General features: G+C 46.6%; 1 protein-coding gene across 6 annotated transcripts in view; it reads left to right on the forward strand.

The window, feature by feature from the left end:
* Positions 1 to 26,492, forward strand: part of LOC116433567 (lateral signaling target protein 2 homolog) — a 43,704-nt gene that overhangs the window by 7,320 nt on the left and 9,892 nt on the right. For 5 of the 6 annotated variants that reach the window (XR_004236312.2, XR_004236311.2, XM_031991782.2 and 2 more), the window contains exons 2-4: positions 20,944 to 21,366; positions 23,279 to 23,635; positions 24,082 to 26,411. Coding sequence is in view for 4 of the 6 variants with exons in the window: in XM_031991782.2 (XP_031847642.1) it covers positions 20,944 to 21,366; positions 23,279 to 23,635; positions 24,082 to 26,411 (3,110 nt within the window). In the remaining 2 variants the exon portion in view is untranslated. The remainder of the gene's footprint in view (positions 1 to 20,943; positions 21,367 to 23,278; positions 23,636 to 24,081; positions 26,412 to 26,492) is intronic. The other variant, XM_031991815.2, reaches the window with a different exon arrangement.

The following is a 26,492-nucleotide window of genomic DNA, read 5'->3' on the forward strand; positions in this document are numbered from 1 at the left end:
CATCGGCGGCGGCCGTTTTCGTCGTTTTGCGCTTTCTCCCTCGGAATGGTGCAGCGATCGCGCGACTCCTCGCGATCCGCGCGGCGTCGTTAATTAATTGATTAACTGGTTGTCTTCTCGCTGCCGCGAGGATCGTAATCCCGAATTCAATCCTAACGCGCAGCTTGATTCGTGTGGTTGGGGTCTAGATGGAACCAGTTAGCGCCGAGCGCATTAAGGCGGACTGAACCGCCGCGTTCAGGGTTGCTTTTCATCTGCGTCGACCGCTATGGAAATTTCAGAATCGGATTTAATCGATTTAGATTCGGAGACCGACTGGATGCTCGGTCGCTTCGAAATGCTGCAACTTCGAGCGAACTGTAGACGACGAACGCGCGTCGAATCCTTCGATTCAGTTTTCTGTAAATTGTTTTCACGGGGAACAGACAGGTGCGTCGATTCGCAAAATGTTCGAAACGAAATTACGGGGATTCCGACGGTGAACGTATTAACGTTCGAGCGTGTTGAAACGGAACGGCAGTGGGGTCGCTCGGATTGCTCAGATCGGAGACACTTTCATTTAATTCCACGCTGCGTACGGTGAAACGAAACACTGCACTTGTCCCAATTCGAGTGTTAGATTGCCTTCGGATAGCTGGAACGAATAATCATTTCAGAATTAGTTGACCAAATTTATCGCCGCCGTGATTGCTAGCTCGTGTTCCATTTGTCGCGTTACCCGCCGACAATTACTGATTTCATTTGACTCTATAATTTGTGTCGCTACAGCGGCGTTAATCTCGAGATACTTGTCGTTACAGCTTTTTATGGTACGCTTGGCGACTCGGTTCAACATTGTGCCGTTCCTCGTCCGGTGTTCTTTCAGATTGTTATCTCGCTAAGCAGGCGAGCTGATTATTAGAGAACGTACACTTCTTCGTTACTTCTGTAACAACTAAAAACACGTAATTCAGAATTACTCCATCACTTGATTATTAATCGCGAAGACAAATTACAGACATTCGTCACACGAATGCAGCTCGAACAATTGTTTTATATTTTTCTATTCGTTTTAATCCTTTGCAACGGATGTCGTTTCGATAAGATGAAACATTCATATTTGGAAGACTCGCGAACAGATGATCTAATTAGTCGAATAGCTAGAGATCAGACCGCAGTTTCCATCTATTAATTAAGCAATTGATATGTAATTCAGCTTAATATGATGAAGGTTTCGCATGTTTCGAAGAATCTTCCCGCAAAGGGTTAAGCTCTTTGTACGTTCATTTTCCTCGTATGCCAAACCGAATTCTAATCCACGAATAACGAATAAATAAATAGACTCAGGGATAACGGATACGAAATTTCAACTTTGCCGCGTACCAGGGAAATTTTCGTTTACCCGAGTATCCCCCAAGCAACAGCTCTAGTGTAAAATATCGTGGCGGACCCCTCGTGAAAGGAGAGGCTCGCCGCGCCGCAGGAAGTTCCCTACGTGACGAACGCCCTGAGATCGCATCCGTGCGCGGACGCGTGTAATGGTACCCACGCAAGAACGAGCATTGCGTCGGGAGGGTGCCCGAAAAGCGGCCGTCACGCGCTCAGGGGGCTGACGGCGCTGGAAGAGGGTCAACGATGCGTTTCGCGGATGACTCATCCCGAGGGACTCGTATCTTGGCGTCGATTCTCTCGAGGACGCCCTGGAAACTGAAAAACAGACTTTTTTTCGTCTCTCGCGAATCAAAATTACAACCAGCACGAAACTCGAGCGTGCAACTAGCTTCCCAACTGTGCCAACTGAATCGTTCGTTCCTAATCACACCGATAAAACCGACAAATTTTGCTTTTTCGAATATCTGTTCGTGTTAGTCTATCGTTTAATTGCTAATTCTACGTTCATATATCATTTTAGATATGTATAACACAAATCCAAAGTAAAATTTACAAAATCGAATTCCTCATTATCTTCCGTAAGTTAGAAACTTTGGTTTAATCGATGTTTAAACACGTATCGATATAATCACCGACCCTCGCGTTTTTAGTAGCTGAAATTTAGCCGGCGTTCGATGTAACTGTTTAACTCGAGCGTTTATTTTCGAGTTCTTCGTTAGCCACTGACTCTTCGTTGGCATTCGGTGGAGTAAGAAGTGGTTCGCTATTCCGAAGGATGATTGAGATGATTAAAATGCTGCAGCACTGAAGTAGCATATTATATCTGACACTCGGGTTTTCCGGGTTTCCCCTTTCTTGCAGTTACGATGGAGTCGTCTGACATTTAAAGGAGAGCGAGGGTTCGCTCCTTAGTTAAGAGTAGCGAACTTCCGATGTTTTATACGTTGTAGATGATGGACAGTTTTTGGTCGTTTATTTTAATAGCTTCTCTTGGCAATCTTCTGTAGACGTCTTAACGCTAAAACTACCAGGGGGGTCAAATGACCCATGCCTGACGTCTTCTTTTTGCAATTATTAGAAAGGTAACAAATGTTTCCCTGAGAAATTATTAAAGAAATTCATTTACTACGCAAATTGAACTGTAAATCAATTAAAGTCTGAACAGATGCACTCTTGGAGTTTCTATAGCGAAATTTTCAAAAGTCAATTCAAATACTCGGTAGTTTTAGTGTTAAAAGCGTTAATGGTGGAAAAATAGTTTCACTTCAGTACTGTTTGAATTATAAACAGCGAGAGATCATTAGCTTCCTCTATTATAGATATACAATTTAACTTGATCTGCTGAAGGTTTTCTATGCCAAAGAATCGAAGGAAGGGTTAATCGTGTGAAACGATCGGTAGTCTGAACGTTCAGTGATCCCGCACGGAAAACGGAACGCCGTAATCGATGTATTTCCGGGATTCCAGCCGTAACACCGTGGAAAACGTCCGTTCGTTTTGATTCGAGGATTTGCACGTCGAATCCTCTTTCCCTGCGCCGGCGACAGCGACGTAATTGCACCGCGCCGCTTATGTTTTATTCCGGCCGAGGCACGAACGAGATGAGCACGCAGAAGTGATCGAGCGAAATTTCTTTCCAGCGACAACGAGTTCGATTTCCATACGGATTTACATGAAATCGTAAATCTTCTCCCCCCACCGGGCGATCGTCGCGCGAATAACGCGTTTCGTGTTGACTCTTTGGACTCCACGTGTTCTTCCTTTCCTTTTTTTCCCTTCGCGATCACGCGAGAACCGTGTTCACCCCTTCCATCGGGCTCGCCCCGCGAAAGCGAACGCGCAGTGAAGTTGCACTTTTCAAACGATCACGCGACAAAAGTCGGCGGACGTTTCAAAATTAGAAAGCGTCCACGCGTTTCTGTTGCTCCTCGATGGAAATTCTCAACCGACGTCGATTAGCGTTCGGATAGTCGAACAGCTGTTTTCTAGTTTCTCGAGGCGATTGCGAACGAGTATCTTTCGTTTCTATAGGGTGATAGTAGAGCAAGGGGAACGTGTACGGAAATTTACCGAAATAACGATAGTATCGTAGCTTGTACGCTTGTTAACGATATCATCTTTTGTCGGGTTTATCGGCGTGATCGGGATCGAACGATTTAGTTGGTATACTTGGGAAGCTAGTAACATACTCGAGTTTCGTGCTGGTAATTTTGATTCGCGGAGAATTGAGTTGTTCGTGTCAGAGATAAATTGTAGTGAAATTTCGAATTAATTCAAGGTGAGTTATGGGTTTAACATGATGGACGAGTGGGGTAGCTCCTTCGAGGCTGATAATTCAGAGGGAACTGAAGGTTTCCCCTCGTGCACCCCTTTTCATAGACCGCCGCGGCGCCATTGCGCAAGAAGCTGCGTGTTGCACCGTGAATCTGGTGTCCGCGAGCATTCAATCTGTTCTGACGCATCGGAATTATTCATCGATAGCGCGTCGAGTGTGAATTGTGGAATTCTACATTGATCGTACAGAAAGTACAGCTGTTTCTGTTTCAAATGGAAAGAAATTAGCCGGAAGAACAGCTTAGAGATACAGTATCATGTGTGTTAACACTAGAATTCATCGAACTTCTAATTTGATTATTGAAATCTGAAACACATTCTCGTTGAAAAATCATTAAAGAAATTTGCCTCCTTATAAATGTAAATGTACAGTAACTAGAACGTCAAATTACATTTCCATTAGAATCTGTTACAATTTTAATAAGAAATTGAAAGTGGATCTCTTCGTCTATTCGATACGTCTAGTGTTAATTATCCGTTGATAGGATGCGCGTGTGTCATGACGGTGACTAACGGTGACTTAAGTCAACGCTAATAATATTGCCGTGAAATTGAAACTGAGAAGAAATTCGAGGGACGAGATACGCGTCGCGACTGGAACGAGGACGAACGAAAGTCTTTCCTCATTTCCCGCGGAACTGGGTCGGGTTTCTTCGATGATCCACGAATTCCTCTGAATTCTATCCCTCGGCGACAAAGCGGTGTCAACGCGATAACGCGTCGACACACTCCGCGCATGTCGTCCGCGTTACATCACCCCCCATTGTGTTTTACACCGGCCGGAGGATCAATTTTTAAACGGTTCGCGTATTTCGACATTCATTAAGCAGCCCGCCGGGGAAATCGAGCACACTCTGCACTTGCACGGAGTATTTTTATTAGCCTCGGCTGTCCTTTTATTTATGGCGATCGTTGTGTAAAGATCGTTAAAAGGGTTGAGTCACTCAATGAAAAGGTCACGCCGCTTTTCAATGGCCGCGTAACTTTTAAAATAGGAAGCCACGCGTGTCCCCATGAGATCCAATGGAAAACGCATTTGTGCCGGCTGTCACATCGAATCAACACTTTCATCGACTAATCGTCACTCATCCAATTATTTCTACAATTAACCCTGTACTGCGTGAATTTTTCTGAGAGTTAACGCAAATATATGGTTGTTACTCTATTTAAATGATACTGTGATGATGCGATGAATAAGAAAATTAAAACTTATTATCCCACTTGCACAGAAATTGAAAAATCACGATTCATTCTATTCGATGTCTGAGAAAATTCATTTCTGAGTTTATACAGAAAGTGATGCCATCAACATTCCTTTGACGATCGAAGAGTTAAAGTGTATCATTTCACCGATCAGTGTTTAAAAAATTTATTTTCCTTCGACTTTGCATTTCCGAGAATTAGGGGTATCAAAAACTCGTGACGGGTTCTAAAATAATTATAGCTGTGTCGTGTACAATTTCCAGCGAAGGTGCGATTGAATAAAGATTAAATAATACTCGAAATTTGCATGGCCATGACGCGAATTGTCGTCGTCCATGGTTTAACGAGAATCTTCACGAGAAGCTAATCGCCGTGTTCCTGGTTTATTTCCGCGGAATTCAACCTTCGTGTGGAACGCGTATCAGAACTTTCAACGTTGATGACTGTAATACGCTTCATGGTGCACTAACCACAAATTGACTTCCTGACATGTTTCAAGGAGGACTCAATCATAACAATGTTCCACTAATTTCGATTACGGTTGCGGTGGTCAGTGCGAGGAACGTCTCGCGTTCGTTCCATTAACCCTTCGCGGACGAGGATTTTTCCGAATGCTCGAATCATTCGACACAGGCAGCTAAATTGCGCACAGAATTTTTATACAATGGATAAAAGAGAGAGAAATGCATCGATCTGTTGTTAATCGAGCGATTCAATTACACGTTGCCAATTTTGTTCTCTCCAATATAAAAGTTCCACGTGAAAATGCTGAAAATCGAGTTCAAAGGGTTAAAAACGCTCGAAACGCGAAACAACGAAACGGCCGGCCTCCGGCTCGAATTTCTCAGGCTATTATCCGTTAAATGAGTTTCCGTTGAAATCCCGAAGTGACGTAGATTTCGACGAAACCCGCGTGTCTTCGGTTATTCGGTATCCACGCATACGCTGACAAATAAACGATTAACCTGTCATCCTGCATCGCGATAATTCCAATGACTCCGCGGTGAACGTTCAACGTCGATTGTCCGAAGAATTATTTACACTCGTTCCTGTTGCTTCGTGGATTATTAGTGACCGCCGGCGAAACAATATTTACGGCAGTCTCCGCGCGCAAAACAAAAGCATCGCGTCGCGTAATAATTAACCGCAGCGCGGCGTCCGTTAAAAGCATTTGTCTCCGCGATTTTTACGATCCGTGTCGTATCTCGCTTGCATTATGTCGGTCGTAAAGTCGTGCAACCGAGCTCACGGCTGGCGAATAAATTCGGTTGCGAATCGGAAAGAGGAACAGCTCGTAAACGATCGGCCCGAACGGTGTCCGACGAAAATCGGCGGTCTCCTTAACCCCTTGCCTGAAGATTTATTCTTACGCTGCGGAATTTTGCCGGGAATTTCAATATTTCGAGAATCAGCGAAGTTAAGGGCATTCGAAATTAGACGCTCGCTAGTTGGATTTATCGTCGTGCGAAATTCCGAACTGGTTTGTCTGCGAATAGTTTTCCAAAGTGGTGCAACAGATATTTCGAGAACTATTTAATCGATTCCAGTGATTCTCTTTTGTATAACTTTTTTAGGTTCAGTGCCCTGGGCATTTAATGCACTTCGAGAATATCGTTTCCTTCCTCTCAGGTTTCTATTCGAGGAGTTAGAAGTTCCATTCGGTTGAATTTTTTTTAGACCCGCTACGGAAAGCGATAGAAGGTATACTGGACTGCAATATCGAGTGGAATATTTTTGTACATTCAAAATATCCCCGGTCGACCGACAAAAACCCGATACAGTTGTCTTCAGTTTATCACAGAGAAACTGCCAAAAAGTTACTTTTCCTCGTTTAGATTCAGGTAAAAATAATTCGTGTAAAAATAATGCGTTTCCCAGGTCGCGGAATTTAAAGCGGACCGTTCGCCGCGGGAAATTCGAAAGCGGATTCGCCGGTCGGGTTAAACGGCAACGGCCTTCCATTCAATTAGAGCCGCGAAATGGGGCACGATTACCTTTTTAGAGGACTCGGCGCGCTCGGATAATTCGCCGCATTCCATGAACGTTGATCTGAAAATTTAGAATGACACATGGCAATTTTAATTTCGCCCGTTTAAAGCGCGCGACGCGCTCAATTAAGCGTGCCGCCGCGACGCGGGTGCAAACGCGCGATCAAATTATAATTGGTTCGTTCCGCGGGCAACGGATAATCCCCCGGACGCTTCGAATTTAACCCTTTGTCAACGGCGGAATTTCGCGTCGCCGCGCGTTCCTAAGAAAGCGTATTGAAGCCGACCGAATTCAACCGATATAAAGTAATGGCGATTGTACAATCTACGAGCCGTTTGTTAGTAAAGTGGTGCGAGTCTATTTTCGGCGATAGACTAACGGAAGATGTAATTGTTGAATTAAAATTCACTGGCGTGCGATCTTCGGTGCCATTACTGCCAATAATCGAGTCGCTCGGAAGCCAATGCGGTTGTCTATTTTTAGATATCTGATTTTTGTCAATTTTCATGGAATAAACTGAATTTTAGTGGTATCATTTTTCAGAGAAACTCAATTCTGAATAAAACCGAAGCTCGTCGGATGTGTGTAGTATAAGAAAGATAGAGTAATCGTTACAATGAATCACGACGGTTTGGTGTCCGCTTTGTTATGGACACTGTTTCGACCGTACAACGGTTTTGACGAGTATTTGCTCGGCGATCAAAGTGTTAATCGAGGTCCTACCGTGCCACAATGAGATCCCTTGATCCAAGCTGGGCGAACGAAAGCCCGGCGTAAGCGCTCGCTCGGCGGAATCGAATCAGCGCAAGAGACATCTCATTGTGCAAGATTCTGTGAACCAGCCGGCCGTGCACGGTTCTTTGAACGCGAACGATGATGGCACGATTCGCACGTACTTACTGCACGCTGCAGAATCATTGTCTAGCCGCTTCGTTCGCCGATCGCGTCTCGGTAACCGTGTCCTGCTTCCACCGGGACATTTTCCTTTCGGTTTTACGCGGCCCCGACAATGGCGTTGCACGTTAAACCGGGGAGAATTCGTAATTGAACCCTTCCTTTGTCCCGAACAGACACCAGACGATAGACTTTTCGTCGGAGAACACTGCGAGCTTTCAGCGTACGGCGTTTTTGCGCGAGCGTTCGCATACGGAAACAGAGAATCCGTTGTCACTCGCGACTGGAGCTTCTAGATTACCAGAAAACAATTACAGGGAAAAAACTGTAACACGAGTGTTGTGATACTAAATCAGTACTATGCTACTAAGTTTTCTAAAATACGAAGTTCCTTTTTAAACGTCCGTTACGACGCGGCGATCGCAGCTCTTTGGAACGATCGGAAATCGAAAACGGCCGAGCGCCGAGCGAACATCGAAGAGATTATTTTTACACATTGTTCGCGGGGTTAACGCGATAACGAGGGTCAATTAGAATTCAACGAATTAGAGCCGGTAAACAAACGGGAATACTCGAACGCGAAAGCGTGTCCGCTCTGCTGGAGTCGGTTCCCGAGATCGGGACCAGAAATACTCGAGGACCAACGGTTCCCTTTGTCTCACGTCGGAAATTTCGGGGTCAGCGTGGCGTGGCGTGTCGTGTCGTGTCGTGTCGTGAACACGGACACGGCCGTTTCGCTGAGGACGGTTCGTTTGCGACGAAAATGGGAGTTGTCCGTCTCACGACGAGTCGTGCACCGGTTCAAGGTGCACTTTAAAAGCAGCCGCCGTTATCGTTCAACCTGCATCTCGTGCGCTACCGTGCAATTATTCTCGTTGCTCGCCAAGCATCGTGAAATAGGTGGATTGATTCGACCGCTGCTTCCTTAAATCCTAGTTGTTCCTTGTTAACCCCTTGCACTCGAGAGGCGACCTTCAGTCGCTATTTGACTTCGCATAGCGAAATTATAAAGTCTCGTGTAGAACGTTAAGACTTCGTACAGTGCATCGATACGTGTAACACTGAAATAAAACTAGCTACGTTTCCTTAATTAATGTAGCTACGTTTTCTCGTTAATTAGATTCACAGAGTACCTTCCATGTCTCACCGTGAAACATTGATTGTTCCTAATTGAAAGGTTTTCCGTGCAATGGGTTAATCCAAGCCGAGTTATTCGATTTATTCAGTTCTAGCGGGGAAACGGTTTGCAACACAATTGTTCGTAATACGATGCGACATAAACTCGCGTTTGCATCGATAAAGAACGAATCGAATTCACTGGAGATAACGTATTCTCGTGAATCAGTTGAATCGGTTCATCGGAATGAAACAGAAGCAGAAAACGCGAGTGTGCCATGGATAAACAGGGTAAATTCAGTGCCTTTCTAGGCTCCATGATTCGCTCGCAGCGTCGTACGCAAGCAATATTCAAAGTCGTACTCGTTTCTGTGGGTTCGTGGGTATCCCGAAAACTCGTGACGACCGCGCAGCTTCCATTCTCTTCGCCCGTAGCGACAAAATGGCTTCCCGAATTCTACGCTCGCGTCCGCACGCGGCGGAGCCTAGGCTTCGATCGAGTACAAAATGGTCGCGTGCCAGCCGGCCGCCAGCCTGAGGGAAATAATAACGCGGCGCAGCGATTAATTGCGAAACTAGTTGACGATACACCGCGCGTGGACGCGTTCCAGCCGATACTAGCTGCTGACAGTGTTTTAGCCGCGTTTCGTCGCGATAACGCAGCGGCCACCATCTATCGGCGTCGATAGCGCGCCGCGCGTTTAGGGACCTCGCGTGTTGCTCGGTTGGCACTCGATCGACGCGCGGAAACCGATCCTTTCCTTCTCAGTTTCTCACCGAGACACGATCGGTATTCATTTCTGTTTCGAAAATGGCGACTGCAGCCTTCGATTCGTTGCGCGAATCCTCGTTCGTACGTATGTTTCTCTAGCTAAAGATTCTTCAGCCCAGTACAGGATTCCTTCTAGTAAAAATCAAAGTAGAAAGAGTAATTCAATCATTCGTTTGCGACTTAGTCTTCGAAACATGAAAGTTTTATCTGATCAAATTCTCGATTGTAATAACAAATGAGACCACAATAATCCATAATCAAGCGATCACGCTAGCGATTCGAACACTTGTTCAACAGTAGCTAATTCAAGAATCCATTCCTAACTCGAAGAGTGTTACATTCTCTAACGCAGTTAAACATTCACAAGCATCTGTATATATCGCAGATTCTCACACCCAGGAAAGAGGAAGTTTAAAGCTCCATAGTTCACCGATCGCGTTAACTTTCATCGAACACTTTTGTTCGAGGGTAGCCACTCAGGGGTCGATTATATTTTCTAATATAATGAGATCGTTAGCGTCGTTCGAGCTTGTCGGTTAATTATCGGGTATCCTCTGCAACCGCTTCGAGCCGATACCGCGGCGGTTGGCAGATTAGATAACGACGCTGGCCACCGAAAATGATTTCCCGAAAGCCCGACGATCCTATCCCACGGGCTTTTGTTCCCCGCCGTCCCCGGCCGATCTTATCGGCGCGCCGGCGATCGTTTCTCATCGAGAAATTTTAATCACGTTATAAATCTCCGGATTCGCGACGGGTTATTGGAACACGTTCCCCGTTTCACTGGGAGCCCGATATATCACGTTCGAACGGTTTCCCGTGGACGTTGCAAGAACTATCGGGAAATAAGCAATGGCGCTGGACCAGCGAGACGTCCGGCGCGACACATTTCGACGGTGTCTGGATTGTTGGAAGACGCGACAATCTCGCAGCTCTTCGATATACGAAATCTTCGTCGGAGAATCGTTTACCGAACCCTTCAATTTTATGGACACTGAATTTTTTAAACATTATTTAGTAGCAAATTAAGTCGTCTCTGATTCGTGCAATTGTGCGAATACACATTGCAATACTATAATTTTGAAGCTACAATTTTCGCGATTTATATAGTTAATCGAATAAAGTGTAGAATAGACATCCGTAAGTCTAGTGTTAAATGCATCAATCATTCGTTGAATGCATTCCTTGAAAGAAATGACACTATCAACTTTGAGTGGTAGTTTGGGGTAAGATGAATGTATCCGAAGAAAGAACTTTTAAATTGAGCGTTACAGTCGAGATTTCCGAAGGAAGTTTGCGCATAAGGGAAACTCAACAAAATTGAGTGATCAACGAAAGCGAGTTAATTCGATCTTATGCAGTAAGCACTCATTACGGTAGTGCCTTGGATTTATCGTCGCTCTCCGACGATTTGGCACCGATTCAATTAACTTCGACTCGGCATTCGGTTCGATGCTGTTCCGTGTCTCATGAATTCGCTTCTTCTAGCTGTCCTTTTGCTGGAAATTCCATATTTTACGGTGTTCCGTTCGTTTCCGCCCACAAACGCGACTACGTGTCGACAGTTGTTTCTCTAATGATCGACGGAATCATAGATTCGAGGATTGCAGTCCGTTCTTGCGGGTGACTCATCGCCGGATGAAGACAAAGAGCCAGGCGGTATCGATCTCGCTCGCGCTCGCCGTCTTCCTGCAACTCGAGCGCGGCTACCGATAAGTTGATAAAGAAATACAAGTACACTCGCGCCCGTTGCGCTCGTCTTACTGTCGTCGCGCGATAAAGAGAGCGTAGCGTGTCATCGGATGCACCGCGGTTCAATGGATGATCAATGAACGAAACCGATTCTCGCATCTTCCGCAGTGTCGCGTTCGCTCCTTTCATTAGCGTACTAACTTGTCCTTTAAGCGCGCGAATTCTACGGCAAACAGAAAGATGGCTCTGTTTTCAATCTATTCAGACGCCAGGGAAGGGAAATTAACGATCCCTCAGTCTGCAAACTTGCCAAGACTCGGAGGTTTCAGTAAGCCGACGCTGATGGGATTCCAGGATCAAGATCGCATCGGGACAAAGCCTCTAGCTTCTCAGCCAATGAAATGCTAGCCCATTTTCAGTCTAGAGCGGATCGAAGACTATGATATCCAGGTGCCACCGCAGGAAAACCGAGGATTCTTCGGTCTCTAGAGTCCCTACGAGCTCTAGACTCCAATACCCTATCTCCTAGAATTCTAAGCTTCGGATTCCATCGAAACAAAGGCTCTACCTAACTTCCCAACTAATATATAGGTTCACCGATGCTATAAGATGAACCTAGCCCACAGAGTCCACGTTTTATCAAAACGAATACTGCTAGAATAATCATCGCGCAGCAAGACGTCTCTCTTCGCTCGCGAAACACTCGAACGAAGTTGACCCTGCATCCTTTCGGCTGCAGACGCGACATCCGCCTTGATTCCCTGCCAAAAACAGACTCGGAGACGCTCCCCGGACGCACACGGGTGGCGCGAAAGTTACGCAACGCGGCACAAGGTATCCGCGCGAATCGATATCCTTTCGCGTCGCGAGCGTGAACGTGACTTTCCGCGTTCTCCTCGTCGCTGGCTCGCCTCGAGGGGGAAGGATCGAGAGAGCCGGCGGCGATTCCGATCGCCGGCCACGGTTTAGGCGCGCGTAAGCACTCTCGCAACAATGACTGTTGCCGACCTACATAGTTGAGCGCCGTGAAGGAGGGCGTAAACTTGCTCGGCGAAAAATTTAACGTCGGCGAGCGTAATCGCGGCACGATTACCGTCCCCCCCCCTCGCCTCTCGCGACGTTTTCACGGGATACTCGTGTCCATTATCCTTAATGCAGCCCGTCCCCGTCGAGAAAATGCTGATACACAGCCGCTCTTCCCGCGGTTTTGTTCCCTTTTCGTCCCCTTTTTGTTCCTGCCCCGTAACCCCGGCCAACCGAGAGAATCCTGCGAATGGCCGCGAGTCCGCGGGACCGGGGCGCGCATTATACGGACGCCGGCCCGGGGACTCGGGACGATGGAAGCTGCGCACGCGACTTTATAGAGCAGCCGAGGCTGGGCACAGTGTTCCGGTGGCTGGAAATGAATGCTGCAGCTACCGAGCAGTCGAATTGATTAGTTTCCAGTTGTTTTTTCCGCAGAAACTCCGAGGGACTTGCATTCCGGTTTGCGTGTTAAGTAGGGTAATTCTGAGTGGGATTCCTCTCTCTCTGTGCTCGAGATGGCTCGGTGTTATTCGGATTGTCGAATTCGGTATTTTTTATTGTTCACAGTTTATATGTATTGGCTTGTATTAATATATTTTTCGTTTTTCAATACATCAACCGTTAACCCTTGTTTTAACCATTTTTTCTATATTTATTTGTAGTATCACAATGGTACCATTTAAAGGTAACATTCCAATGACTCCCAAATATTCTCGAATAAATAAATAGAGCGTTATATTAAGCTGTAATTGAACTAACGTCGACGTGAACCTCAAAGTGAGAAACCAAAAGCACTCCGGACCGCAAAGGGTTAAGTGTTATAGACAGGAAATGATTACAGTGCAATTGATGCGGAATAAAAATGTTTGGTATCACGAATGAAATTAGGTAGGAATTGCGATAGCAAACGTTTAATTATTCCTTAAAAAAGGAATAAAATTTCCTCGCTCGAGATATTCGTGACATTCCACGGGATTTTGAAATATTCCGATTATATACGAGAAACGATGCAACAGTTCCGTTTCGTTGCTGGAACTCGCACACTTCTGTTAGCGTCATACGCGTTACGCGTGTAGTTCCATTTTCGGTGGAAAATCGGCGAAGCGTTTTATTTGGAAAACGGAGGGAATATGGATGGACAGCGCATCGAGACGAGAGAAAGAGAGAGAGAGTGCGTGTGATATCCGAAAAAGGCTGCCTCTATCTCTCTCGGTCGTAAAATGTCCATTAGCGAGGACGCGGTACGCTGGAATTCGGTTTTCCGTTCGTTTTTATCACTGCCGGCTGACATAACGAGATACACCTCTGTGCTCCTTCGGAGAGGAGGCATTATATATCGTGGAAAACCCTAACGCGAGCGGAACAACGTGTTTCCCGAGGTGACAGTGTCAAAGCATTACCGAAAGCAACGAATGCAGTCGCATTAGACCGGCAAGAAACTCTTAAAAAGAAGCTCGACCTTCCAACGTTCAATTTTACTCGAATATCTAATTACTTCCACAATTTCCATCCTAATTATTTGTACTACCATACTTCTATCGTGTAAAGCTAGCACTCCAGAGGTTCCCAACATTCTTAAACGAATAATTAAAGTGCCGCTCGAAGTTGTAACCTGTAATTGAATGTAACGGCGTCGATGGAAACTCGATAGTGTAAAACGCCTGGAACGAAACGGGGTTAAACCGAAATTTCACCGAATATCAGAGCTTCATCGATCTGTAGATGGCTCGTTTCGTTCCAGAACTTTCTAACACGTCCAAGCGCGTTTATTCGCGAAGTTTATTAGCGAATCGCGATACAAACGGCCGGCGGACAAGGAAAACGAGGCTTTTCAGCTAATCCAATTTGATTAGAAAACTCTCGGCGCTCGTGGAAGAAAGTACGAGTGAAAGGACTAACGAGAACTGAAATCACCGTGCTCGGGACGTTCGTTTTTAGCTGTGGACGACGCGTTGCGTTTACCGTGCGCGCGCGCGTTCCACTTGGAAAACAAGAACACGAAGAACGCGCATGTTTAATTCAGCCGAACGCGTCCTCGCCTCTCGCGAGCACGCCGAGACGAGAGGTAAATATTCGTATCAGTTTCCCGACGGTAGAACCGCGTGTTTCCCGGAAAACGCACGGTGCCACTTTTCCCCGTGCGTCCCGCGGACTTATTAATTATTTATAGACAAAAAGTCGCTACAGACTTTTCCTCCTTGCCTCGTGTCACGCGACCTTTGACACAAACCGAGCTTCCTTCGTTTTTAGATCGCGATAAGAAAAAGGCAAACGAACAGATGGAACGAAGAAACTCTGTTACTTTTTCTGATAATCGACACGGAAAGCGCGCGCAGATGTTTCACGTTGATAGATTGCGACGTAATTAGCAGATTGCTAACGTAATATTTTTCGTTGATAGATATTGGCAACGTTTCACGCGAATACATTAGTCACATCGTTAGATTAGATTTCTTGTTAGAAAAATTACTTGATCCTCTTTCGGATCTTCCTTGGGAAATTGCGAAAATTAACGTTTTGGCTTCTGGAATGATTATGCAACGTACTCGGAAGCTATACAGAGAAAGGCTTTCTAACTTAGACAAAACGAAGGGACTAATCCTTGAATGGCTAAACGGAACATTATTTATTCCATTGACATTTACAGAAATCAGGAAACAGCAAAGATCGACTTAACCGCATTGGCTTCTGAGCCAAGTAAAGCGACACTTCGCTTTATCATATAGAACTGGGTGTTATCGATGATACTGATAATACCGAAATATGATATCGTCGTGACATAACGATACCATACATCCAACGGGATATTAAATAACTTTCGTCTCTCTCCTGTAAAAGCTAGAAGCTTCAGACTTAGGTAGTTAACAGTGAAAGTACATTGTTATTTCCTTTTTTTCATATTTCGTCATGCGTTGTTCGCAATAAAGAGAATTCGAACGGACGCATCTCCGCGCGGCAGCGCTCCTCGAACCGTGGCCTGATCGATACTCCGACTTCACTTCCGTAATAGGAGGTAATAAGTGTCCAATTTACACCGAAGACCGTAACAATACGTCACGGTGATGGCAAGTCAATGGTACGTGACCCAATTTCCATGCTGTATGTAGAATGTTCCCAGAACCGGCGACAATACCCACCCCAGGGAGATTTCTACGAACACGTTCGGTTCGTTTCGAATATAAATGATAGGAAAAAATGGTAATTCGATTTGCAACCGATGAACCACAGATAAATCGATCTTCAGTCGTCGTCGTCGTCAGACACCCGTTGATTATTCCTTATTATTCTAATCAGAATTTCATTTCCATTCGTTTCTCTGACAAGCGACGTTAGTTGAAGTTACAATTGTCTACCAAAATCAGCTGAATGTTTCTTGTGGGACATTAACGCTAAACCGAGCAATTGACTTTTGAAAATTTCGCTATAGAAACTCCGAGAGTGCATCTGTTCAGACTTTAATTGACTTACAATTCAATTTGCATAATGCTAAACGAATTTAATAATTTCTCAGAGAAACATTTGTTACCTTTTTAATAATTGCAAAAGACATCAGGCATGGGTCATTTTAACCCTCTGGTAGTTTTAGTGTTAAACGAATCGATTTACTGGAATATGTCACGGTGAAAGTAAGTTTGAATGAACGCAATATTGTTCAATTTTCGATACATTGATCACAGTTTTGGCACTGGTTTGCCGGATAATGATTATTTTCTCTATTAGCAAGATTTCTATGTATCGGAGAGTTGAATGATTCATATTTCGAAGACTAAGTCGCAAACGAATGATTCAATTACTCGAATAGCAAGAGATCAGCGCGCAGTTTCCTTTTTCTCTATTAATTAGGCAATTGTCTTAATAAAAAGACAAGAACACGAATGTTCTCTTCAGTCGAGAATGAAATCGTAAGGTGAAGGGTTAATAATGAAACGAGGTCTCGCGTTAATGACTCACAGCGACGGGAAAGGTGCGCGAAATAATGGAGAACGAAACGGGAAAGCGAATTTCAGGGTTCCGCCGCGACAGTGCGCATATTCGCGACGCGCATGAATCATTTCGCGGTTATCGTTTTCTTGGAAGGTGTCCGGCGGTCTTGATTATTAATACTTGACGGTCGGGAGTTCACGTTTTTTCATGGTAACTTCCTAACACGGCGATATTTCAATAGCGTTGCGTCATTTTGTCACTTTTACTTACTCTTAAAGTATGGCCCGTGCGTTCGCCAAGTTGATTAAGTTCGTAGAACAGAAAGCAGAGGAATCGATGAAGGAAATCGTGTCTTGTCACTGTTTCTCGACGCATTGAATAAGTTACAGCATAATAATAAACAATAACACAATAGAACCGATAAAATCGGCAGAGCATCGTGCTAAGTTGAAATCAGTTTGACTTCTCAAATAAATTTGCTATTATCCCGCAATCAAAAAAGTTTGTAGTTTTGTGATGTTAAAACAGTAATTAATTAAATAGACTAAAATATCGAACAATTTAACAAGCGTCTTTCGTTGATTTGGCCTGTGAGCGGCTCAGCGTTTTGCTGTTCGTTTCGTTTGAATTTCATTTGAATTTCATTTGTTGCATTTCCTCGAAGAATGCTTGAGGTCCGGGAAAGATAAACAAAAGACCGGTAGTCCGTGAAGTGTCATAGTGATTCAGGGTTGAGTTGCAGTCGGTTTTTATGTTCACGCGTCCGAAGCCGGCGATAAACGCGAGCGAACCATCGCGCGTCACGTGAGCCGATGGGTATCGATTCGAAGTGCATCGACACGGTCTTATGCAAGCGCAATTGCACCAGCACCGTATCGTTGCGCGCATCCTAATTCACGTACCCGTTGCGACGGCTTAAAATAGATAAGAGACCGCGCGAACGCCATAACGACGGGCGGATCTTCAAAAGTTGACGCGCGGCGCGCGGAGCGCTCGGGAGCGCGGTTTTTGTGATCTTGAGCGATCGGAGGATGTGATCTTGGGCTTCTTAGTGTCCTGTAGTAGTTATTATTATGATATTATATTATTATGATATTGCAGTATTGAAATATTATAATTTTGCAATCTTTTGATACTAAGACATTTCAGTATGGTAATATTATAATATTTCAATCTTGTGATATTGCAGTATTGCAATATTATAATCTTGCAATCTTTTGATACTACACCACAGTATGGTAATATTATAATCTTGCAATCTTGTGATATTGCAATTTCGTAATACACATAACAAAACACACAGCTCTCAAGTTGGCGACTTTACTCTGTTCCCAAACGAAACGCCACGGATTCTTCCGAAAAGTTCATTCCATTATTTCCATCGATTGTCCCCTGACACTCCCATGAGTAACGACCGTTTTCATGAATTTCATAAGGCATTCTCAGTTCGTTCTCAGCGTAAACATCAGCCGTCGCAGCCAAATTCTGTTGACCGTTCCGCAATTATCATCCGACGCGAACCGGAGAAAACCTCGTCACGCTTTCTAAATCGGTTTTCGACGGTGATTTTTACGACTCGTCTTCGGGCCCGCGTGTCCCGTGGCTAATAAGCGACTCATGTTTCGCGTTTAATACCGTTTATTATTGATCCTGCACATCGAAAGTCCTTCGGCGTTCGCGTTCCGCTGAATACACTCCTACACGAGCCTTCGAATCCGATGAATATTCATTCGTTTCGCGCTGCACGCGCTCGCATTATCGTACGATGGGACTGCGTCCCGCGGAACTGATAATCTTTGGCAGTTTTTCACGCGCTTTCCACGATATTCATTCCTTTTTCAGCGCAGCCCTCGGTCTACCGAACCATTAATAATTGAGTCGCACGGGAGGCAACGCGGTTAAGCGCGGAAAGCAAAAATTGGAAAAAGTAACATTTTCTAACGCTAGAACTACCGGATGGCTCAAAATGACTCATTCCTGATTTCTTCTATAATTACTGAAAAGGCAGACACTTCGAGGAATCATTAAGGAAACTGATTTAGTAATACCTAGATGGATTTATAAGCTAATTGCAGTCTTAATAACTGCACACTTGTGTTTTCTAGCGTTGATACATCATTATTGTACAATATATTCAAAGGCTACACAAAGAGCTTTCTGATCTAGAGAAAACGAAGGAACGAGTGAATACCTGAAAAGAATATTATTTATCCCATTCTCAAGTCTGTCGTTTGACGCTGTGAACTTCGGTTCGCCAGAGAAAAAATACCTTGTTATTGTTGTCCGTCTTCCGTCGAACGAGATGTTCGTAAAACCGTCATCGGATTCCGTAATGATAAGACGATAAGCTGCTGCGGCGACGGTGTTGTCGTTCGCTCGCGGAACAGACGAAAAACACGCAAACACCGGTGGAAATTCGTTGCTGGCGAAACGTCGACCTTGTAACATTGTTGTTAGACTTCATCGCCAAGCTTTATCGCTGCTCGTTCAATCTCTGCTCTTCATTTTATTTCCATTCGTCACCGTTCTCCGGTACTGTGCTCTCTACACCGTTCACTTGTACATTATCATTTCGAAATTGCTGAATAGAAGCTTTTACATCTATTCCACAAAATCTCTTCGATCGAAGATCAACTGATCAATCAACTGATGAAAAATATTCCGTCGAACTCGCCATTTTGTCGGGATCAAACTTTCATGTTTGGAATAGCAAATTGCAAACAAGTGAACTGCTTCAGCAGCAAGAAATCAGAACAGTTTCTTTATTTATATTCTTCAAGCATTCAATCGAATTCGCAGAATCTGGTTTCGTATGCTTTAAAGAATCTTCGTCGAAGGGTTAATAATAAATACAGAGCACAATATAGAATCATAATGACACAATAATGACGCGATCGCGTAGATCACAGTGAAACGTTCGAGTCGCAGGAAAAATGATTCCATCGATCTCCTTCGGTCCGAGGATTAATTAACGGCCGCGCGTTTAATCGGGAAGGACGAGCGCGACGTCCTACTCCGTGCTGGTCGGTTTGTATTTGTCAATAGGCGATAATGGCGGTGTCGATTGTGTCGAATCAGCTGGAGAAAGTTTTCATCGTTACGTGTGTCGACGTCGTTTGATGTAATTAGTGGTTGAATAGCCTGCACCTCCGTCCATTCACGACCACTGTTTACGGAACGTGAAGTATCGCGCAGTCAGTCCCCTCTTTTAATTACGTCCTAGGTATAATTAGAGTCATTGTTTCGAGTCGCGCACGGCCACGTATCAATTTATAAATATCGTTCGAGCGACAGCTTCCCTCCCATGGCAAACACGCGCGGAAAATTACCAATCGCCAAGGAAAACCGTTCTTTCGAGCCGATGCCGCCGCGACGCGAAAAAAATTCTCTCTCGATCGGTTTCCATCCTTTTTCTCCCTTCTCGCGGAGAGGTTTATTAGATTTGAATGTATCGCGTTAACCCGTTCCAATCGAATCTTATCAGAACCCCATGTACGCTCGAAACGGTTTTCTTAATAAAACAAAAGCCGAAGCTTTTCATTTGAAATACTGTATACTTTCTAATTAGATGTAGACAAGATTCTTTAACCCCTTGGCCCATGATCTCTTTTACAACTCTGATCAATACGGCCATTTTGTCTTTAATAATTTATTTGAAAAATAGAAAAATGCTAAGCATATGTTACGCCTACATTACCTTTTAAGTATAATAGTTGATTACAGAGGAATAATATTTACTTTGCATTCGAATGAACCGAGCAATATATATATTTGTTGAATCATCTTGAAAATCATCACCACGAGTCTCACTCGTTGTAGGTCAAGGGGTTAAAATGAATTGTAACAAGAAATCACACGTAAATTAGGGAGCAAAGCTATTTCCTTTCGATATTTCACGCATCGATGCAGTATACAAAGGTTAATGGTAAATACCAAAGTTTATAATTTCCCTGTGCCAAATCATCTGGCGACTGGGAGTCGCCTCTCGAGCGCTAAGGGTTAGTACATGCGTGGGAGTGGAGTGTAGGTTAATGAGGAGACAGTAAAACACAATTCACACCCACGTTTTGCGTTCGCGGAAGTATAAAAATCTGGTATTTATTCGTATCTTTATACAGCGCGGTTGTACGGTGTACTTTTCGGAGTAACGCGTCGGCGGTGCGATGCTCCAGTTAACACGTTAAGCGCCATGCCAGTCACTGGTGACTGACGCTTCTGAATGACTAAAAAACAATCGTAACATACAAGACAACCGATGCGAAATAAAAATGTTTAATAAGGCAACTAAGTTGATAATAGTGTAACGCCAAACAATTCATAATTATTCCTACTTTTCTCTGCTACAACAGACAAACTCTATGGGAAAACGCTTAAGATTTTCGTGGCGCTTAACGTGTTAATAGTGGAATCTCCAGATGCGGTTTTTCTACTGTTCCAATTGAAAGTCGGATGTCGCTCGTCTACATCAATGCTCCAAAAATGTTCCAAAAATGCTTAAAATGGACAAATCAATGAAAAACGTGGTGACGAAGTCGCTACAGTATACCTTAGTAGCCCATCGAAGCTGTTGTCGACGATTAAGTCACAGGGTCTAACGATTCCATGGTCTGTTTTGTTTACAGAGAGACGACACGAGCCTGCTGGCTCAGTTCTTCTACGCGGACGAGTCGCTGAACGCGGTGGCCTGCGAGTTGGACTCGTTCGACGGCCGACAGGAGCCGGAGCGATGCACCACCTTGGTGAATCAGCTGCGGCACTGCCAGGACAAGGTGCTGACGATCTGCAGCCAGATAATGGACGACCTGATACCGGAGAGCAGGGCGAACAGGGACTTCAGGGTGAAGTTCCCGGACGACGTGATGCAGGAGAATCTCGCCGGGCAGCTGTGGTTCGGCGCGGAATGCCTGGCAGCCGGCTCGTCCATCATGAACAGAGAGGCTGAAAGTTCAGCGATGAGGCCGCTGGCGAAGGCGCTGACAAAGTCGCTAGATATCGTCAGGAATCTGCTCAGGGAGCACGCGCTGAAAGGTCACATGAACCTGAAGGTATTTGTCGCGCGCTTCTGGAAAATTCACTTCGAACCGATTAATTATTTCAATTAATGGCAAGAACTCCTAATAAACATGCTATTTATGTTCTATTTCTATTCGGAATCAACGAATCTGACGCGATATTACAAGACAAGCAATTAATCCTTTGCATTCGGAAGATTCTCTGGAAATATTCAACATTTTTTGAGACAACGATATGCTTCGAAACTAACTCGAACAGACATCACAAGATATTTTATTCGAATATTTCACGCACCGACGCATTACACAAAGATCATTAAATATCAGATTTTCTAGTTTTATCGCGTCAAACCAAGAATCGACCGAGTCAAAGGGTTAACACCTTATGCACTTAACACTAGATTCACGGACGTGTATTACAGCTTATCCCATTGTCCCTATAAAACTACGTGTTCCCCTATAGAAATCGCAAAACTGTAGCTTCAAAACCAGAGTATCGCAACGCGTACTCGCGTAATTGCCCGTAAATCCAGCCTTAAACGTCCAGTCGGTAGCTAAGGAAAGATCCTTCGGGCGTGAATATTCCGTAAGTCTCGAAAATCCTGAGGCAAACCACGAATTCCATCGGATTCCTCGGAGAAGAGTTTCACGCGGAATTGCTTTCGGCAGCGGAGTAATTCTCCCACGCGCCGCGGGGATGAAACGCGACGGCGGCGCGTCGCCGGGTAAAAATCCGGTGGGTCACCGAAACCCGCGTCGCGACCCGGCTCCGCGGGAACGCGGAGTCATTCCAGCGGGACAAAGGGAGATAATTGAAGCTGCCAGTCTCAGAATCCCGGGAATTCGTATTTGAATATTCGCGAAGCCTATTTCTCGCGCGGAGCGGTGGCCGGGAGCCGGGACGGTCGCCGGGCTTAATGAAATACACCGTTTAATTCGGATTATTATCGTATTCCGCCGGAAATGGAACTGTCTTCCGTGCCCGCCGGCCCCTCGGCCGGATTAAAGATCGAGAAATACGCCCGCGAGCCGGATTATAATTTAGAATATCCCCTTTTAACGAGAGAAACGCCCAGATTCTGCGGCGCTTTCACGATCGACCGCGCGCGCGAGGATGATTCATCGGTCGTGCACAATTTTCTGACTCGCGTTCTCGCGCGTCGCGTCGGGTCTCCCGCGGAACCGGCGCGGTTCGGCTCGATTGTTATTTTTCATTGGCCCGAGGACTCCGGCTTAATTACAACGTTTCCATTTAATCGCGCTCGCCGATCGTGCCTACCCGATACGCGTATCGTTCGCCACTCGGGATAATTGGATCGCTCCGTAGCTGTTCTACCTTTAATTATAAATACGATCCGTGTAATACGCCTAATACGTTCCACTTTGTCCGCGCGTGCAACGCGCGATCGCTGTGTACTCCGCTCAACAAAATGGAAAGTAGCCTTGCCAATTGGCAGCATCGTGGCCCGTTTCGTTCGCGTTCCCAGCTCTTCGATATTGCGTTCCATGGAGGAGATAGAAGCGTGGAAATCTGCAGGAAGTTGATCTTCGGACGTCTCGCGTTTCGTTCCAACTACTTCCTGAGGACTCTTGGAGACAGACAAAAGCGGGCAAACGTGTTTTCCTGCTTAACTCTTTGCGGTTAGGCGGTTAGAAACCGTCCCCTTTGCTAGCTTTTTACGCAAAGCAGAATATACGTTAACCCGTCTCAAAGTTAAAGTTGATAGTCGTACAATTTGATATCTTATTCAAAAGTTTTTCATCCAATTGGCAATACTATAAACCAACGGTGAACTTATATTCTGCTAAAAGAAACTGAAAGATCCACGGAATTTCGCACAGGATCCGACAGAACGTTCAGCCCGAGTATAGATCGTAGATCGTAGATCGTCGGCCGTTCGACGGTGGTGTCCGAGCAGTGTCAAACTAACTTTTCTATTCGTAGTACCTCTTTCAGACACAGAACCCGCTGGACCCGTCGCTGGAGAAGCTGATCGAGTCGCTGAAGATCTTCGACCGCCTGTTCGCCGATTTCGAGCTGTGCTACGTCGGCGCCATGGTCCCGGTGAAATCGACCAAGGAGTACGAGCAGCAGGAACTGGTGTGCGTTTTATTTTCGGAGACGCTGCAGAGAGCACTCGAACGCGGACTGCTCAGCCAGGCCGACGTGGATAATTACGAGCCGGCCCTGATGTTCACTATTCCCCGTTTGGCGATTGTCTCCGGCCTCTTGGCTCCGCCTGGAGGGCCACTGTGCCTCAACTCGCCCGACAACATCAGCGAAATGTTCAGACCGTTTAGGGTAAGCGATTGGATTGGGTCGATCGTGATTCGGCTAGCTCGACCAGTGTCCCGTGCATGTTCGCTTACAAGGGAAGGACGCCAAGTTTAATGAATTTCTGCAAGTCGATGGTATCTACAATGAAATATGTTGAATATCAGGTGTAGTTATTTTACTTGAGAGATTGATAATTAAATTTTCTTACCTTCCTGTGTAGCTTAATGTCGAGCGAAGTTTTGCTAAATGTGGTGGATAGGCGATTAGACTGCAATCGGAGGGTCGATTTCCATGTTTCTTGAGAATACTCCTTCCCTGAAAAATGATCAAGCACTGACATCAGGCGAATTACCGGTGCCTTCGGTATATAGTTTCCATGATATATTCTCTTCGATTCGAATCCCTGTAAGATAGCACTCGACAAGCAACATCCGAACGCAAAGCTCAACTGGACGTTCCGTCGGTTTCAGACGCTGCTTCTAAAGATCCGCGAGCTCCTCTGGACGCTGAACAACCGCGAGCTGTACATGCTAGAGAAGCTGCTGTGCTCGAACGAGGAGCCGTCCGGCCCGATCACGCAGTCCTCGAAGTCCGCGTGCCAAGACATACCGGACTTGGAGGAGTTCGTTCACAATTTTTATACCGGCTACCCGAACTGCAAAGACTTCATCGTAGATTTTTACACAGTGACGAGGAACACGGGCAGCAACATGGACGAGGTGGCGAACGACGTCGTTCAGGCGTTGGCGGAGGGCCGCGAGAACGACGATCGTTCGCCGGAGAACCGTCTAGAGTCTCGCGAGAGGCACGCGGACGCGAGGACGGCCGGCAACGCGGAGCACGGGCCTAACCGTTCGAGCGTGGTCGTCGCGGACTGTTACGAGGACGTTCCGATGTGTAACGGTGGTGCGAGGACATCGTGCGATCGTGAGAGTGTCGGTGACGAAGTGCAATACGGCCAACCGAAGAAGGCCTGCAACTCGAGCGTCGGCAGCAGGCAGCAGTCCTGCGAGGACAGTCCCAGGAGGGACGAGGCGAACACGGTCTACCTGACGGTGCACGCGCGAGACAGCGCCGACAGCGACACGCAGCTCGCCGACGAGAGCGAGTCGGGTCAGCAGCAGGACGACTTCATGACGGCCGACATATCCGAGATCCTGGTCGGCTCCGAGAACATCGAGATCCCGCAGACGCAGTACCTCCTGAACCAAGTGTCCCACGAGAACAACGTGTCCGGCGAGACGATGCACATCCAGAACTCCTTGCCCGACCTGGACTCGAAGAAGCTGATCTCCGAGGCGAACAAGACTCTGTCGAACCTCCTCTTGGACAGCGACTGCCAGAACGAGATATCCGAGCAGACGGACTCCGGCATCTGCACGGTGTTGTCGTCGGAGAACACCAGCCTCTACGACAAGAGCCCGGAGGAGAAGAAGACGTTCGCGAACGAGATCCAGCAGGAGGACCAGGTCCTCGACGACGACGCGCAGGAGAACACCAGCTACTCCTGCTCGAACCTGAACTCGCCGAAGAGGAAGAGCTCCACGATCTCGGACAACTCCTGCGTGTGCAGCCTGAGAAGCGTGAAGACGCTGCCCGGCACGGAGCACGGGTCGATCGAGGTGCACAGCCTGCACCCGGCCGGCAACGAGGCCGCGAAGAACATTCCAAGGATATCGTCGAACTTCGACGGCACCACCGAGGAGTTCGTGGGCGTCGCGTACGGGAACGGCCACATATCCGTCTGCGACTCGAACCAGTCCGGCTTCCAGATCAACTACACCGAGAACTGGGAGAACCTCAACCTGAACATCGACGCGTCCACGTCCCGCAGGGAGTTCTGGTGCGACCTGAAGTGCGAGAACTGTCCGTCCACGTCGCAGAGCATCGGCAAGATCGGCGCGAAGATCGAGCAGTATGCGCACGAGAAGATCGCCTGCAGGAAGACGCGCGACGAGAAGCAGAAGCGGAGGCACCACCGCAAGCACGAGAGGAGCGGCTCGCTGATCCACGGCGCGCAGGAGACCAGGAACTTCCAGAGCGTCTACTACGCGACCAGCACCGAGAGCTCCAGGTCCAACTCCACCGACCGCTGCCTGAACCCCAGACTGGTCAGCTACGGCGCCAGCTTGCACCCCAGCCAGAACACCAGGCAGATGCCGAACTTCGGGAGCCACAGTCCTCACGCCAGCCCGAGGATGCAGCACTTCGAGACCAGAGGCAACGTCGCGCCTGGCCAGAGGACCTGCATCGCTCCCAGGGCTCAGAGGAACCTGTCGCCGCAGAACAGGAAGCTTCTGGATCACAGGAGGTCCAGGTCCGAGCAGATCAGCAGGATGAAGAGGAGGGACGTGGAGAAGAGGGACAAGTACGAGCGGGCCAACCCTCGCTCGGAGCAGACCAAGAGGAAGCTGGAGAGCAGGAGTCCCAACGAGCTGATGAACGACGGGCTGGGACCCAGAACTGACAAGAGCGGCTTGGTCACCGAGTCGGTCTCACCGGTGGTGTCGCAGAACGTTTCTTATGGGATCCAGACTGCTATGAAAGACGATGTACAGAGAACCGTTCGGGCGATAAGACTGGTGAACGCGTCGACGATGTCCAGCACGCAGTCGTTCACCTCGGACCACTCGCTGATGCACAAGCCGGACGTCGGGTCCAGCTCCAGCTGTTCCAGCTGCTGCGACTCCAGCTCGGAGACCAGCGAGTTCCAGAGCGACTGCCAGGACGACGAGGAGATCGCACTCGCGATGCAGGCCGCCGAGATCGCGAATAGGAATCAGATTCGAGCGAAGTTCCGGTAAAAGAATTCTTCGGGTAGCGAGCGGTTGACCGATCTGTCTGTTTCAAGGAGATATTAGAATTTTAGATTCACCTTTGT

The sequence above is a fragment of the Nomia melanderi genome, chromosome 10, assembly GCF_051020985.1.
Source record: "Nomia melanderi isolate GNS246 chromosome 10, iyNomMela1, whole genome shotgun sequence".
NCBI classification, from domain to species: Eukaryota; Metazoa; Arthropoda; class Insecta; order Hymenoptera; family Halictidae; genus Nomia; species Nomia melanderi.